This window comes from Cervus canadensis, chromosome 11 (genome assembly GCF_019320065.1).
Source record: "Cervus canadensis isolate Bull #8, Minnesota chromosome 11, ASM1932006v1, whole genome shotgun sequence".
NCBI classification, from domain to species: Eukaryota; Metazoa; Chordata; class Mammalia; order Artiodactyla; family Cervidae; genus Cervus; species Cervus canadensis.
In genome coordinates, this window is record NC_057396.1 from 37442383 (window position 1) to 37460857 (window position 18475).

General features: G+C 33.8%; 1 protein-coding gene across 4 annotated transcripts in view; it reads right to left on the reverse strand.

Annotated features, from left to right (window-relative positions):
• USP47 (ubiquitin specific peptidase 47) overlaps positions 1–18475 on the reverse strand; it is a 100051-nt gene that overhangs the window by 15691 nt on the left and 65885 nt on the right. For 3 of the 4 annotated variants that reach the window (XM_043483018.1, XM_043483016.1, XM_043483019.1), the window contains 10 exons: positions 14201–14296; positions 13964–14116; positions 11369–11536; positions 9510–9641; positions 9002–9078; positions 8394–8449; positions 5839–5951; positions 4996–5100; positions 1821–2028; positions 217–332 (listed from right to left, as the gene is read on the reverse strand). In XM_043483018.1, the coding sequence (XP_043338953.1) occupies positions 217–332; positions 1821–2028; positions 4996–5100; positions 5839–5951; positions 8394–8449; positions 9002–9078; positions 9510–9641; positions 11369–11536; positions 13964–14116; positions 14201–14296 (1224 nt within the window). The remainder of the gene's footprint in view (positions 1–216; positions 333–1820; positions 2029–4995; positions 5101–5838; positions 5952–8393; positions 8450–9001; positions 9079–9509; positions 9642–11368; positions 11537–13963; positions 14117–14200; positions 14297–18475) is intronic. The other variant, XM_043483017.1, reaches the window with a different exon arrangement.

Here is an 18475-nt window from a genome sequence, read left to right on the forward strand (position 1 = left end):
GCTATGTGCACTTGCTTCACACTTCTTATCTTCACATTTAGGTCAGTCTGTTTCTTCCATATGAAGTATCCTTTTCTCCCAATTACAGTTGTCTCCAAGCTATAAATACATTGGCTTCTTGAGGTAAATATCAGTTCCTACATCTTATAACTATCACATAGTGCTTTGTACATAGCAGGCATTTAAAAATATTCATTGACCAATTTTAAAACTTACCTTTGAAATAAGCTGTTTGAAGTCTGTAACTGTTTGATTTAAGTAAGCTCGGACAGTGATGGGAGCAGCTATAGATTCTGTCTTTAGATCAACAACATGAACTTTCACCATTACTTCTGTCACATTTGAAAAACACAGAAACACAAATGGAGGTTCTTTTTTAAAAAGGCATTTCACATTAGTAATGCATTCTAAATGTGTTTCTAACAGATAGCAAAGATAATGTTTTTCTAATTGTCAAAATGGTAGATGTATATGTTAACATGCATAATACAATTAACACTTCTTTCACAATTTATCACATTACAAATATATATAAAGAACTAAAAAATAAATCTAATAAAAAGGTTCTTACAGATCTCTTTAAAAAAGGCAAAAGTCAAAATGTGATTTTTAAAAATACATGCTTTGTTTCCTTATAAAATATTAATACCACCCCTGTCAAATTTTTCAAGCATAGTAAAAATATATATCCAAAGTTCTAAAATACAGAGCAAAACCACAACACTAACAGAAAATAACTAGAGAAAACAAATACTAAAGGGGACATAGAAGCCCTACTTGCTTTTTACAACCTTCACTAAGCAATTCAAGACCTTGTTCATAATCAAAGACTTCTTCTCAAAATAATATTCTCTATATCCTATAGAAAATTCAACAGAAAAGCTTTTGGTTTACATGTTTTGTTTTCTGATTTAAAAGTTTTCATGTTACAACTTAATGCCATCTTCTCCTCTCCTGTTTTCAGGATATCACATATAACTTAACTTTCAGTCACCAGAAAAATAAATGATCTTCAATCACTAGATTTAGTAGATATTCTCCAGCTTTAACTGTTTTAATCTCTTGTACATAGTACATGTCAATCTTCCATTTCCCCCAATGTAGCTAATCTAAATTTGAATATTATTCTAAAGTATTGACTATTAAACAATAAAGGAGATTATAAGTGTCATAATACACAACAACGTTTCGAGTTCTCTTTTTAAAAAGTGAGTTATTTTGCTGACCAATGTTATACTTTTATCATAATCTCTACAGTCTAGTTCAAAAATAATCTGAAAGAAAATGCTCCAAAGGGACTCTTTATGGATAGAGCGGAGTATGACTGAAGAAGCTCTTGAAAGAATACCATACTTAATCTACTTTGGAAAGAAGAGGCTTCAAAAAAAGGAGGTGTGGAAGATCCACAGAAGAACAGAATTTGAAAGAGTTATGGAACCATGTCTTCAAGGAGACCCTGGAAGACTCTACTTCTGAGACTTTATGAGAATATACTTTTTTGGGCCGTGGTCTTCTCTATAAAAAGAGAGAGGCAGAGGCAGAGGCAGATGTAGGAAGGGAGGATGATTTAGTACTGGAGAAGAAAAATCCTACTGAAGACTTTTGTTTTTTGCTTTGTTATTTGTTTTTTAAATTTTGTGTATAGTTTTTTGAAAGTAGTCTAGAATTTAATTCCAGGTTTGTTGCTTACTACTTCAAAACCTATCAAAATTATTATACATTCTGAGAACATGTAAAAAATTTAAAAATAATTTCTATAAACAGAAAACTTTATGAAAATATAAGTCCTTTACAATTCAAGATACCATAAAAATGCTCACCTCCAGGTTTATAAGACTGGAAAACTTGATCAGGTCTTCTTGTTTCCAACAGCAGATCAAACATGTATGTTGACTTGACTCCACCTAGTAAAAGACCCATTGGAGTATCTTCTTCTCCTTCATATGATCGTTCAAGATAATCATGAAACTCATCATATTTAACAAGACGACAGCAATCCATGGGTACTACCTCTTCTAAATCCATCATCTAAAAGAATACAACACCCAAGGAAAAAGAAAAAAATATATATATTTTAATCTGATGTGTAACTGTACTAACAAGAGGTCCTAACAAACAATGAAGTTCATATATATTTATGATTTGCACCAAAGCTCAAAGGCATGACCTAAATGGTATTTTAAAATAACCGTATTTTATTATCCCTCAAATTATACAACCTATATACCAACATATTTTAAAGACTTTTAAAAAGTTAACATTCTAAACTTTAGATGCACTCAAAATTAACGCACTGTAAAGCTATTGCTTTATAACAATTAACCTGGAAACATAAGAGGAAAATAACCAACTAGAACATGCATCTTTTGTTATCTTAACCCAATCTGGAGAAAAACTGGTAATTCATGTATCTGGTAGTGCTCTTCTTAAGCACAGGAGGACAGCATGCCTTACTGAGCTACCACAAAGGCCTTCCTGTTTCACAAGTGCTACCCCACTCTTCTCTGAACCATCCCCAGCAATCTAAGCCAACAGAACACCAACAAATCAGAGATAGGAATTTCTATCAAAAATTTCCCCTCTATTCCATGTCACTTGTAGATGGCATACACTCCATGCAACAATCACTTAAGTGGGAACTGAATCTCTCAGAGAAATAAGAGTACGACTGCTTAGAAGTATTTAATACTCATTCAAGGTTTGTGCTTACTGGTGGCTCAGATGGTAAAGAATCTGCCTGCAATGTGGGAGACCTGGATTCAACTCCTGGGTTGGGAAGATGCCCTGGAGGAGGGCATGGCAACCCACTCCAGTATTCTTGCCTGGAGACTCCCCATGGACAGAGGAGCCTGACGCGCTACAGTCCTTGGGGTCACAAAGAGTCAGACAGGACTGAGCAACCAAGCACAGCACAGCATGAACCTCCCAGCGACACAGGGCAGGACTGCTTAGGAGCATTTCATACTCATCTACGGCGTGTGATTATGACTTTACACAAAGTGCGTAAACCTTGGTTTGTCCCCATTTGTCCTCTACTCTACTCACTCACACCCCACAAATGGAATTTTACCTTTCTTATGTAAGATTAATTTCTCTCTTCTATTTAACTCTTTACCTTTATGAGCTTTTACTTTCTATTTTTAAGACAAGATTTTTTTTCCCCTACATTAAAAACTGATGGAATATGAGAACCTACTGTATAGCAAACGGAACTGTATTCAATGCTCTGTGGTTACTTAAATGGGAAGGAAATCTAAAAAAGAGGGGCTATACATAATACATATAACTGATTCACTTTACTGTACAAGGGAAACTAACACAATATTATAAAGCAACTATACTTCAATAAAAATTAAAAGCAAACAAACACACACACACCTGATGGACTGTAAACTACCCTTACCACTATCATTGATTGACCTTACTGTATAAACCTGTTAAGACATTTTCTCCATTTTAGTCTAATTTGGTTTCACTATTATTTAGCTTGCAGTCCACCATTACGTTTAAAGGATTTTTACTTTAATCAGGTGAACCCAGAGACATTTATCCATTTATTATTTGTTCATGCCTATACCCATCCAATTTTGACTAGGTAAAAGTAGTAGAAATGCAACTGTGAGCAAAATCAGGGCACTCTTCACCCTTGTAAGTGCTTAAAATTTAGTGAGGGACAGTAACATTAATTAAAACAGTGACAATTAAGTATAAATTTTCAATACTGATGAAATGCTATGAAAGACCAGGTATGTAACAGAAGTTCTCAAATTTTGTGTGTCCAAAAATTCCACTTGAGGTACTCATTTAAAATGTTTGAATCCCAGGAGCCAAAACGTAAGTTCACATTTATTTGTAAGAATTAGTTTTTTCATAGGAATGTGATTCTGGTGCAGGCTGTGCTGGGTTATACACAGCACTCTGAGGATAAATGCCAGTGATCTTATGAATTATTTTTATTTTTTTCATTGGTTCTATTCATAAATATAAATGAAATGATGCAGCATGCATATTTTTTCTCTAGGTCTGAACTATATATCCTTAGAATAAAATAAAATTTCTATCCTGAGAAAATTGTTTAATTTCGTTTTATGCCACTCTATTATCATTCAAGACGATCTAAAAGCAATGCCTCCTTTTTCAGCTTCTTTATCATGCACTTCTTCACCTTAGTTTTTACACATGCTCTTTCTCCAGTTTCTTGCACAGCTGCCTCCTTCTCATGGTTTAAGTCTCAGATTAAATAACCTTAATATACTTCTGAATTACTTCATAGCATCTAAACAATAAGATATTTGCAAATTATCTTTAAATATTTAAATATTGTGGTGTTTAAATATTTTGTCCATTTTTCCCCCAGTGGGATTATAAACTCCATGAAGGCAGTGAGCCTATCTTGCTTACTTTGGTACCTCTAACACCTCATGTTATCTTGTTCATTCTAGTTCTCTTATACCTCATATGGTCGTCATTCAATAAGTACCTGCTACAGTGGTGCTACTGGTAAAGAACTTGCAGGCCAATGCAGGAGACATAAGAGACACAGATTCGATCCCTGCATTGGGAAGATCCCCTGGAGGAGGGCATGGCAACTCACTCCAGTGTTCTTTCCTGGAGAATCCCATGGACAGAGGAGCCTGGCGGGCTATAGTCCATAGGGTCACAAAGAGTAGGCCATGACTTAGCAATAAAAAACAAAAACAATTTGAATATAAAGAATAAATAAATATCTTTGTTTCTAATTTTATTTCTGAGTTCTAGAAAGCTTAACTGGCTTTCAGAGTGAGAAAGTTCTCAAAAGCAATGAATCACATTTCAAAGAAGAGGTATAAACTATGCTCCTTAAGAGATTAGGATTTAATGGGCTATTGAAAGTGAAAAAAAAAAAGCTACTGCAAGTGCTTATACTACTACTGACTATAACAAAAACTTGGGAAAATGTTAGTACCATTATGTAAGATATCAATAATTAACTGCCAACAGTACGATTAAACATACCTTATAAGCCATTTCTACTGCTTCCTTTAGTGTCTTATCCTTATGAACCTCCAATTTATTTTCCATCATCACTTGTTTCACAGGATGCAAACAGAATAATTTTATCTAAAAAATGTAAATGTAAAATATCATCATTAACTCAATAAGTCATAAATCAAACTACTTTTGTAGACAGTATTTAAATCAAATTATTAAAATTCTTAATATTAAAATATATTCAATATATATTAAAATATAACTGAGATCACTCTCCCTCAGGTCTATTTATCTCACTTAATAACTGATACTGTCAAAAAAAAAAACAAAAAACTGATACTGTGTCACTACCAAAAATTCAAAATCATTCATTTTAACAACTATATGTTTCTTTATAAGCATGTATCACAATTTATGAAATCACTCTCCTACTGATAAACATTCAAGTTGTTTCCAATTTTTCCCTAATTTGGAAAATACTGTGGAGAATGCTGTGGTAGTCGAAATTTTTACTGCACTGTAATTATTTCATTATATAATATTTTTTAAGAGAATCATATGAAAGAATATAAATACGCTTTAAGGCTCTTGATAAATCTAATGCAAATGCTAGACAGAAAGGTTTATAAATTTATTCTTGTAGGCGAATGTTACAAAGTTCATCTCATTGTAACCTTACCAGCACTATTATCACATTACTGGTTTTTTATGCATAAAATAAAATCACTTTACCTCAGTAATATAGCTGGTTACACTGCTTAATGATTACACAACTCAATGAGTAAGTTATGAGAAATGCAGTTAAGCAAAACAGTTAAGCAAAGTTTAACAGCACTTTTTAATTAAAAGTAAATTAGGAAATCTAACCTTGCATGTATTGCGTTCAATTTCTCGTTGCCTCTTTTCTTGTTCTTCCAATTCTCTCTCTCTCTGCACCAAGTTTTTAATATGTTCTGGATACTCATCTGCTTCTAGAAATTCTATTAATGGTAAAAACAGGGTGAAACAGTGCCACTGAGACTGAGCTTCCTTTATACAATTTTGTTCTACTATATTTCCAGAGAATATACTTCTACTACAGCTGTTATTAAAATTTACTTCAATTACATCAATCTTTCAACATGGAACACAAACTTCTTTCAGACAAGGGTGAAGAGGTAGGTAATAATGACACATGGATAGGTCTCAAAAAAGCCGAATCTTTACCTATATACCTCTTGGCTCCTGACAACTCTAGCATGTAAATTAAGATTTTTAGAGTGAAAAAGCCTCCCTTAAACTTGAAAATAAAAGCATTTCTGATTTAAAATAGTGCTATCACAAAACTGTGCAACCTTGGGCAGGTTTACTTCTCCAAACCTTGGCTTTTTTCAGTTAATTAATAGCACCTACTACAAAGAGTTATTACCTGGGATATAATGAAATGCAAAAAATACTGTTGCTACTCTACTACTACAAATGGTATTTATTTTATTATTATTCACTGATATGATCATCTTTTCTTTGTTCTCAAAGTAGTCTTTTAGCTGCCTTTTTTAATAAGGGAGGCACAATTCTTTTTTTTTTTAATTTACTTATTTATTTTTGGCTGCACTGGGTCTTCGTTATTTTGTGTGGGCTTTCTCTAGTTGCGGCGAACAGGGGCTACTCTTTCTTGTTGTGCGTGGGCTTCTCATTGTAGTGGCTTCTCCTGTCACAAAACACAGGCTCTAGGTGCACGGGCTTCAATAGTGGCAGCACGTGCGCAGGCTGAGCAGTTGCAATATGTGAGTGTAGGCTCAACAGCTGTGGCACACAAGCTTAGTCACTCCATGACATGTGGAATCTTCCCAGACCAGGGATCGAACCCATGTCCCCTGCCGTGGCAGGCGGATTCCTATCCACTGTGTCATCAGGGAAGTTCCCAGCTGCCTTCTAATCAAAGAACTTCAAATGTAACTCAAAGTGTTAGAAGTGACAGTATGAGATTATGACACTATTTAATAAAGCCAATGATTGTTGGGCATTAACAAGAGAGAACAATTTATATTAAAAAAAAAACCACTCCTCTTTGGAAGGCAAAAATCCAATGTTTTTAGAAATGAGCTCTAATTTAAAAAATATTCCACATTATACATACAGTGCCCCCTGGTGCTTTATCACAAAACTAGAGTTGGGAGGAGCAGCTAAAAGAAAGTTGAATTATTGCACTACTGAAAGCATATGGGATATCAAGTGCCACAGAAGATACGTGAACTATAATCCTGGTCCTATCTCCAGACAGTTATGACCTTGGACAAGTCACTCTTTGGGTATAGTTTCTTTATGTATAAAGTGAGAATGGACACTTCTACTCTGAAATCTCTATTCTGAAATGAGTTCTCATTGTAATTTCTTTTTTCTCTTTCCTATAATTACATTATAAATTATTGAAGAACCCTTATACAGCAGTCCCTGAATCATACCATTGGTGAAAAGACAAATAAGTCCTAGGCCCTGCAACAACTGAATTCACAATCTCATGAGGGTTTATGAAAATGTAAACAAACATTAACTAGACTGCTTAAAAGACTTACTTATAGTATGGCAATTTCTAAACAAAGGAAATATGTTGAAATCAAAGACAATGATTATATTAATTGTGAAAATATGAGCAGACATATCACCTGTCTATATATCTCTGTGTACACACACACACACACACACACACACACACACACATCATACACCTATCTGCAAATACTGTTTCTGTCAAGATCAGAGTTAGCAAGAAAATGTAGGAACTGTAATTTTTTAAAGTAGCAATTACAAAAGGAAAAAAGAAAGGCAAATCCACATGCTTTGTATACAGAATTATTTTTAGGATTCTTAGTAAAATTAAAATATAATAAAGGATGCATACTCGACTCTTAAAATTTTACCTGCTTTTTAAGCAAATAAGCAAAGATATTTAACTCTAGTATGAAACGAAATGCTTAAAATTGTACCTCAATTTTCTATAACAAGACTATAAAATACTTAAAAAAAAACCTATAACATCCCCATTTTACATTTGTGGAAAGTAAACTTAGAAAAGTTAAATAAATAATTTCCTCTGGGACATGCAAGTTGTGAGTTATGACGGCTACACAGATCAGGGACTGTCATCACTGCACCAAACTACACAGAATACAATCTTATTGGAAATAAATATCCAATGTACATAATGCAGAGGAAGTTAAGTTTTGTCTCTTAGTGTGTTACAAAGAAAAGTTCCACTTTTTCCCAAATGCTTTTACCAATTAGTATTACCTCAAAACTATCTTTATAATTAAATCTTCTACACATAAAAAAATTTAATAGTCCTATCATTTAAAAGTAGTTATCTGGGTTTATAAAGCTTGCAAAAAAAAATTTTTTTTTAAAAACACAAACAAAAATCAAGTAACTATATGTCAACATACTTGCATTTCTTGCTGGGTCCTTCAGTCTGTATATCAGCATATACGCATTTGTGGAGCTAGTAGAAACATAAAAATGATTAATGGGGACAAAAAGTCGACTGTAAAGATTCCATTTGCTAGCATCAAATTTTTACTTTAAATAGAAATTTTTTGTTTCAAAAAATTAAAAATAATGTGTTCTTGAACAGGTTCAGATTTAAATATTCTAGGCAAAAAGACTACTTTGACACATTTAGGAGAAAATCCTGTCTTCTCTTGGTAACATAGTAAAATCTTCAGAAAACCTTTGTCCTTGAATGACAGTCAAGGAATGACAGTTCTTGAATGACAGTAGTCAGCAAATTTTTTACGGAAAAGGGCCAGATGGTAAAAGTCATAGGCTTTGCGGGCAACTCTGCTGTTGTGGTGGGAAAAGATGAACATACAGTATTTAAAGCAATGAGCATGGTGGTGTTTTAATAAAACTTTATTTTCAAAAACTGCAGGCAGGCTGAATCTGGCCCATAGGTTACAGTTTGTCGACCCCTGGGTTAAATCTTTTTAATGCATAAAATGTTGAAAAGCTTGTAATTCTAATTTATGAACAGTAAAACTAGGAAGTTATTTACCTTGCAAAAGCACTGGAGTAATATCCTCTGCTTCCTGAAGATCCACCATGTGTTTTCTTAATGTCCTCTTGTGTTATCTAAAAGTTGTTACAGTACTTACTTTTTTTGGTACGATCTAACACCTTTATGTCAATATGAACTCAAGTTTTAACCTCAGAGTTAAACAGACCACACAGATAACCATTTCTCAAAATGTAATCATAATCAGTGGCTACTAATGGTCAGTCATTTCTAGTCCTCTTAAATAGGCAGCCCACATGAAGGCTCAAGCCAAGAAGAAAACTGGGAATCTATCTCTACAACACTCAACAAGCTCAAAATAAAACAAAATAAGAAGATAACAACAATAAACAAAGGAAATTTACCGAAAACAAAAGACTGATTAGGTATGTGTCTTAAAATGCTTCACTGGGCAGACTGTCTCCCATTTTTAATAAACACTTCTACTGATGAGAAACATCCTTACTCCTGTCTTTCAGAATAATAATCTTAAAAAATTCCTCCTTACCCTGCTGACATGTTGATCATTGAAGCTGTACCATTGGTCATCACTGAAAGACTTTATGCAAGCATAATAATGGCCACCAGCAGCACTCCCTGAATGAACCATAACGGAGAAGAGCTCATAGATCAAGGAATTCTAAGGGAAAAAAAAAGTAACTCAGAGCAGAGGAAAAACACAAAACCATAATTTGTATATTTCTTAATCTCTACTAAAACACAGTGAGGTAATATGTTAGTTGTCCTATGTATTTATGGCAAATCAACTTTTCTCCAAGATCATTAAAATGGTAATTCACCACATAATTTTATATACCACAAGTTTCATTCAACATATTCCTTCACATTTTAATTATGCTGTCACCTTTAGAACAATGCATAACTGAGATATAAATTTATATATTTATGTAAAAAGAAGAAAATAGTCTGAAATTTTAGAAGCAGATGCTTAACACGAGACTATTCTGATATGCACATCAAAATCAATACATCTCAACTAACATTTTTAAAAATTCAAGTAAGATGATTTTGAACATCTTCTAATATATTTATGTAGTATCTGTGATACAATAATCTATTGATTTGATGTCTCTCAGGTAGGCAAAGCTGGTTCAACATTAGAAAATCAACCAATGTAAACCATGCTAAAGAAGACAAATTATATGATCATAATCAATTGAATCCAGAACAGCATTTGGCAAAACCCAAACCCATCCATGATAAAGACTCTCAACAAACTAGGAAGAGAGGAACATCCTCAAACAGATAAAGAACATCTACAAAAAAACCCATAAAATCTATGAAAGAGCCAATATCATACTTAATGATGAGAGACTGAATATTTTCCTCCTCAGACTGGGAATAATAAGGCAAGAGTGTCTTCTCTCACCATTCCTATTCAACACGGTATGGGAAATCCTATCCAGTGGAACAAGACAAAGGGGAAAAAAAAAAAGATAAGACATAATTGTCTATGTAGAAAAACCAGGCAAGGGATGGATTTAGCTCTTGAGTAATAGTCTTCCAACTCTTGCTTGAAAGCAATGATCTTTACACTAAGTTATGATGTATCTGCTACATTATTCATCACATTAATTCACACTCATCTATCTGCCCTGAAAGAAACAGATAATTTTAAAAGGTAAAGAGTAGTGGTAATGGTGATGAGAATAACAGTCTTGGTCGAAAAACAGATTTATGCAAGTGAAACTCCATTCTTAAATACTGTCTTAAAAAGCCTGTATTTAATATGACTGTGTAAGACTTGAATTCATGATCAGTCTTCACACTGGTGATTCATTTATTCACACCATGCTGAAGACATTTGATCTGTAATTCTACCCTCAGAAAAGTATATGACACAAATGTGAAATAGTTTGAAAAATCTTAAAAATCACTGACCTAGTAACAAAAAAATTCTATCCTAGATATTACTCAGTCTTGTAGTTTTTAAATTATAATCCATGGAATTATACCATTTTTTGAAGTCCCTTAAGGGCTGTCATAGGGCAGGGGAGGGAAACTGAGGGGTTCCCTATCTAAAAAAGATTAATTCTCTTATTGTTTCAGAAAGGATTCTACAGCCAGAATTTTTTAAATGAACATATCTAGCCTAATGCTTTCAATTTGCTATATGAGAAAACTCTGATATAAGATTTAGAGCCTTGCTATTACTTCAAGGGCCAGTTACAGTTCAGTGTCTCAGAAGTCAACGCTCCCACATGTAAGTAGTTTTTCCTAAAGTTAATTTTGATCACATATATGCCTAAAAACAGTAGCAATTAAATTTCTTTAAGAGAATTATAATAGCAGCTCAGCGATTACTTCATTCTGTCTTTCAACTAAAAACCACAAATTATAAAAAACCTTCTCAAGTCCAGGTTTTGGAATCTTTTCAGCTCCGCTGTTGTTTTCAAGGCAGATCCCTTCATCAACACCGTCATCATTGGAGAAATCGTTGCTCATCTGATCACTGTGACAACTGCCTTCATTTTCCGCTCCACTGTCTGTGCAGCTTTCAGTCTGCGGAGACTTCTTAATAAAACACAATTGTCTTACAATTATAAGGCAAATAAAGGGAAAATGTAAACCTTTTAATTTATATGCTGTCAACTTCTTTGCAAAATTTAAGACACTACTGCTAATAAAAATACTTATTCTACTTTAAGCAAATTTATTTTCTCTTAAAAAAGTGAGACCTTAAACAAAAAAGTATATTTTAAAACCATTTCTGTTAACATCCTTATTAACATACTCTATTAACAAATTATTGATTCAGAATTCTACTAAACCTCATTTATGCTTACAGTTGCAAAGTAACAGTATAAAACTATCATTTCTTTCATTAAAAACCATAAAAGCAGAGAACCTAAGCTCCAAAGTGAGCTTCTGTTGTTCTCAAATCCCGAAAGAATACCATCTCCTTTCTTGAACAAATTTTCAATTCAGTTTATCACTATGCTAGGTATTACAGACAATTAGAAAGAAAAACAAGATACTGTCTCTCTCAAGAATTTTATACTCCAGTTATAGGAGGCAGAAATGCAACAACAGTAAACAATACTTTTCCATACTTTTATGATTTTTAAATCTCTTTCAGACAAATTTAACTTAAAGAATTCTTCCTAGAAATCCTCAAACAACTCCTTCCTCCCTTCTCCTTAAATATTTTAAATACAGAGTTTAAAAACTCTCCTCTAAAATGTAGGCCCTTGATAAGTTTAAGGCACTGCATAGTTCTTGAATTAACCAAGCAATACGTAGTAAGTACCAACTTTTTGCCAAGAATTTTGTTGTAAGGATTACATCTAACATATAGTCTTCATTCTTCAACAAAGTCTGGTTCAAGGAAAAATGGAAATGAAAACCAACTTTAGAATTCTACACGAAGTTCAAAGAGATCATTCCCCAAACCTCTTTTAACTAAGCCAGAACACCTACTCTTCTCCCAAGAAATGAACCTGTAACTTCCTCAAAGTTCCTGTCAAACTTTCTGTCTCAGTTTTTTTCCCTTGGAAAAGACTTCCTTTTACAAGAACTACATTAGGAATATAAGAAGACCAATCTAATACTTATCTTTGAGTAGGAAATCTCCTTTCAAAGTCTGGTATACTATGGATAGATTTCCTAGCTTAAGCACAAGTGTTTGAGATACTGTTTTAAATTAAACCTTTCAAAATTATTACCTGGACACAGGTACCATTCAATGAACATTTACTCTATCTAAGGCACTCTTAGAAAAGCTATAAAAATCAATTATCATCCTTACTTTACTACAGACAGGGAAAGTGAAGCTCAGAAAATAATTTGACTCTTAATACTTAAGAGCATAAATAAAACTTGAGAATGTTTGAAATTATTTTTGAGCCTCTGGGAAAAGGCATTTTTTAACTACTGTGATGAATTCCAATCAGAAAAAAATGCTTTATGGCAGTTTTGAGAATAAGAAAGATTCATCACTCTGTAACAACTATGTTAAGTGACTGTACATATTCCTAATAACTAAATTAGAAGAGTTTCCAAATGAATAGAGTGGGACATTATGAATCCTTTACTGGATAAGGACAGAGGAACCAGAGAATTTGGGGAGATCAATGAGTAGAAGAAATTAATTAGCATTATCTGTGCCCTCAAAGTCTCATTCTCAAATTATATTTAATTTTAAATTTTTTATCTTAAAAGCTTTAATTAAAAAACTAATTAAAAATATCTTTATTATCTAGCTTTACAACCTAGCCAATTTATGATCTGGTAAACCTTAAGTGGCTTCCCTGGTGGCTCAGCGGTAAAGAATCTGCCTGCCAATGCAGGAGACATGGGTTCAATTCCTGGGTCGGGAAGATCCCCAGGAGAAGAAATGGCAACCCACTCCAGTATTCTTGCCAGGAAAATCCTATGGACAGAGCGGCCTGGTAGGCTGCAGTTCATGGGGTCACAAAGAGTTGGACATGACTTACTCACTAAACAACAACAAAACTTTAAATGAGAACAACCCAGAAAACTTAATGCTTGAAAAAGTCACTAAGACAAAACAAGAAATTTAAGGCCACATTACCCATTTTGCTTGTTCATTCAAAACACTGTATTTGTTCTCTGTTTATCATGTACCAGAACACAAATGCAGCCCATCTCTAGACTGCTATGTTTCAATAACTAAGCAAGTTATGAAATATAAGGGACTGGTCGTTCAGTGGCTAAGATTTCAAGCTCCTCCTGCAGGGGGCCTGGGTTCGATCCCTGGTCATGGAATCCCTCACGCTGTAACTAAGATCAAAGATCCCACATGTTGCAACCAAGATCTAGCACAGTCAAATAAATAAACATGCTTTTTTAAAAAAGAGAAAGCTATGAAACATAAGATTATCACTCAAATTAAATAAATAATTCTAGAGTTTATATCCTTGTCTTTTCAAATATCACGTTACTCTGATCAAAACTGAAGTATAATTTTTAAGTATTTACCTCATCCTCAACATCAATAAATGTACTCATATCTAGTTCCTCAGGAAATGTCATCCGATCATTCAGTTTAATCCTGTGCATGGTTGTATAATCAAAATCAAACCTTTTCAATTGTAAGGTCAGAAGATAAGGGAAATGCAAAAACCGAAGACCCTAAAAAAAAAGAAGTGGGGAGAATCTACTGAATACTGAATATTATCTCAGATAATTAAGTATTAATTTCTACATGGCATCTACCTTTCGTGCATCACACTTCTTCTTACAACGTTCACAAAAATATTGATTTGGGCCATCCAGGATCTCTGGCTGAATAAATGCATGCAATGCTTCTTCCTAGTTAGAAAATAAATTGTTGTATAATTATTGTGAAATATTATAATGTTAATGATAAAGTCCTGAAAATAAGAAAATTGTAATTATCAAAATACTCATAAATAGAATGGCTAGGAAATTAAGAATTCAAATACAAAAAAGGGAAAAAAGTATCAGCAACAAAATGATTTTATCATTATAAAACAGCAAAAAATTACTTTGTTTCATTCTGTATGAGTGCTATGTTTCCTGGTCTTGCACATCAGTCATCTCTGCTTAATTTTCTTAGATTTTACATTGTGGTTTTTGGCTAACTAATCTAATAGATCCTCAGTCTTTAGATTAAAAAGTAATTCCCCACTTAAAAAAGCAGTTGCATACGTCACTGCATTCTTCTTATAAAAGGAGACTATTTTAAACTGCACAGTTAAAAACAGTGCTCTGAAGTGTACACTATCTGTACATCTGAAGTGTACACTATCTGTACACTTTCTAATAATTTTCCTTCATCACTATATTTAGGGTCAGTTAGTAATTCACCACTGTACTAATTAGAAAGATTGAAAACCATTGTGCAGCCATCTCACTGCTTGTCAGATACTGCTCCACTTGAAAATATATGAGAGCTCCTGGATTGTTCACCTAGTGGAACCACGTGGTTCTCTTTTTCTCCATACAGCTTTAAGACAGAAGCAAGAAACTTGTATGAATATTGTTTAAGAATCAGTAGGTATAAAGTTTTCAACTTTTCATCATTGACTTTTTGCAATTAAAAGTTTCAGTTAGTACAACATATATGATTGGCGATTCCCTGGTAGCTCGGCTGGCAAAGAATCTGCCTGCAATGCAGAAGATCCCAGTTTGATTCCTGGGTCGGGAAGATCCTCTGGAGAAGGGATAAGTTAGATAACCACTGAAGGATTCTTGGGCTTCCCTGGTGGTTCAGCTGGTAAAGAATCTGCCTGCAGTGTGGGAGATGTGGGTTCAATCCCTGAGTTGGGAAGATCCCCTGGAGAAGGAAACAGGTACCCACTCCAGTATTCTGGCGAGGAGAATTCCATGGACTGTACAGCATATAAAGGGGGACTGCACAATTTCATTTGGTATTACCTTTATTCCTCACACATGGTCTAAGGACATGGTCTGACAATAGTTATTACATATAAAGAAAAAGAAGTGCAATCACTAAGACAAAATATCTTCAAAATTTTTTTTGCTATAGAACAAGTTGTTCCTCTAAAGATAAAGTAAGCTTGATCAGGCAAAATGGAGTTAGTTGTAAAAACAGCTACCAAGTGTATAAAATTCGCACAATGCTTGGTATAGCTCATTCTGGAGTAAGATAAAAAATTATGAAAAAATACACAAAATGCTTCTAACTTCACACATCTCCTATTTTGTCCTCAGAACACAAAGAAGCATTAATAGGGTGGGTGAAGGGGACGAAATAGCTGGCTTTTCTCCATATATTCAAGCATTTTACAGGTCATAAAAAGAACACATTTAGAAAATGATTTTTTTCCCTTCTAGAGCATATTTTAAGTATGAAAAAGGCAAATTCTTCAAAAACATAAGAGCAAAAGAAGATTTAAGAGCAATCACATCTATAGCTTAACACAGACAGATAAAAAATCAGTTGAGCTTTCCAAATGGAAACTGAATTGGTACAACACTTGATATATTTTTAAAAAAGGGGGAGAGTGAGAAAATTATGTAACTCAAATTCTACTTTATGAAACTATATGTATGTACTGATTTCTGGCTTATAGTTCACAGCCAGAGCTCTAATTTTTAGAATTTAAAATCCAGAGAAAAGTTTGAACAACAGAAAATTCCCTTAAACATTTTACCCAGACTCACCAACTTTTCACCTTTTGCTACCTTTCCTTTATCATTCTCCCACCTACATTCACATCATGTGTTTTTTCAAACCACTTGAGAGCAGGTTCATACACGTTTTTCCCATTAATCTTCAACGTGACTTTTTAAGAAAAAGGATATTCTCATAAAAACAAAGGAGTTAATCAAATTCAGGAAAATTTAATATTGGTAATTTGTCAGTCCATATTCCAATTCTGTCAATTACTCTAATAACGTCCTTTACAGTATTTCTCCCCATCCAGCACAGAATCAAATCCAGGAACAAAATCTGCATTTGGATGACTTCAGATTCATTTTATAAGAACAGTTTCAAAGACTTTCTTTCATGACATTAACAATTTTTGAAGAGGCCAGGTTATTTTATAAAATGTTCCAAAATTTGAGTTTGTTTGATGTTCCTCATGGTTAGATTCAGTTTACGCCTTCCTTACTAAACTACTACCTAAGTAATGAGGTATTCTTCAAAGGGTATCACAGTCAAAGTGCATGATGTCCTTAACATCCCTACCGGTGATACTAACTTCAATCACCTGGTCAAGGTGTTGCCCAGTTTCTTCACTATATGGTTATTACTTTTTCCTCTTTCCAACTAATAAGCAATTTGTAAGAAGACACTTGAGAGACCATACAAAAATACTGAGCCTTAACAAGTTTTCCACCTTCGTTTAGCATCCATTATTGGATTCTTGCTTAACCCATATTTTAATGTTTGTTTTACAAGTCAATTTGAAGATCTTTTACTGTTAATAGGGAATTTAAGCCCATCCATATCTAATAGGACCAATGTTTTGCTCCATCTCAGTCACTATTGTGTATTTTAATTATTCTATTTAATATTTACTGTTTTTTTCTACATGGTGCTTTTCTTTGCTATTTTTCTACATTTTCTTTTGGTATTTAGGAAGGTTAGCAATTTTGTTCTAGTGTATTTATACACACTTTTGCTAGTATTCTTAACCCTTCCTCCTCCTTAAGTTTTTAGTGTCTAGATTGCCTATTTTAAATGGTATCCTGATCTCCCCCCATTTAACCGTCTATGACCTCATTCTACAACCCCTTTTCTTCTTTTCTTCCTTTTTTAAGAGAAGCATTCTTTGTACATTAAGATACAGTATCTCATACTTTCTTCTATCATGTCCTCCCCCTTGTTTTATTTAGTCCTTAATTCTACAATATATTAAATGCTCACGGTCCTTTTGCTGAAGCTTCCCCAGTGGCCTCTTGGGTGGGTGGAGCTCACCCTCTAATAAACTCAAGGTTTACAGATAAAATAATCAGAGTCCCCCAATATTTAAAGTTTGATTTTCTATTGCCATAATAATTGAAGAAAAACTTGGCTAGATAGCAAATTCTTGGCTTACAATTTTTACTTTCTTAAAATTGCTATTCTGTTGCTATGACTTGCATGTTGCTCTTCAAAAATATGCCAGTCAGTCCAACTTATCCTTCAAGTTTAAAAGTCTGTTAAAATATGTCTGAGTTGATCATTCCAGATCTGTTTTTCCAGGCATGGTGGGGGGGGGGGGGAATCTTTCAAAAAGTTGATTAAACTTCTCCAATTCCTACAGAGTTTTCCTGGATTACAGTTTATAAGTTTTACTCTACCGTGTTTTTATTCTTCACACAGTCCAATTATGTTGGATTTCCTTTGCCAGTCTTCCTTTACAATCATTTGCTTTGAGATCCTAATTTTCACTTTATCTCATTTTCTATATTCTTCCTTTGCTTTCATTCCATCCTATTTTCTCTTTAGTATTTTATAACTAGTTCTTCATTTCTAATGTAGTTTCATCTTTTCTTCAATTTCCTTCCTGAGTTTGATCAGCTCACACTGCATTTCTTGTTTTGTTTTTCTAATCCATTTCTCTCCTTAAATTTTTGGATACCAAGTTCTATTCTGCTTGCTTGAGAATACTTAGTCCAGAGTACTGTGTTACAGTATCCTATTTTGTGGTTATTTTTTTGAGGGTTACTTTTTCAGGGCTGTGTGTGTATGTCTACTTATTCATCAACTGAAATGCTTTAATACATATATTCTGTTTTCTTTCAACAGCTGTGCTGTGTAAGTTTGCTTTTTTCCCATAGTCATTTTGTGGGTGGCATTCTTTAGTTTGTGAGTACGTTATGTCAACTTAGTGAAGTGCAATTCTGTGAATGGGTAATGGTGAAGAAGAGGCTGGTGTCCCCTTTTCATTTTGCAGAGTTGTTCTCTTCTTGTCTTCTCACTGCTATGACTCAGAGGCACCATCCCTTTTCGGTTTATCTCCTTCTCTAGAAGCAAAATTCCTCCAAAGCTGTCACTTCCTAACCCTTCTCACT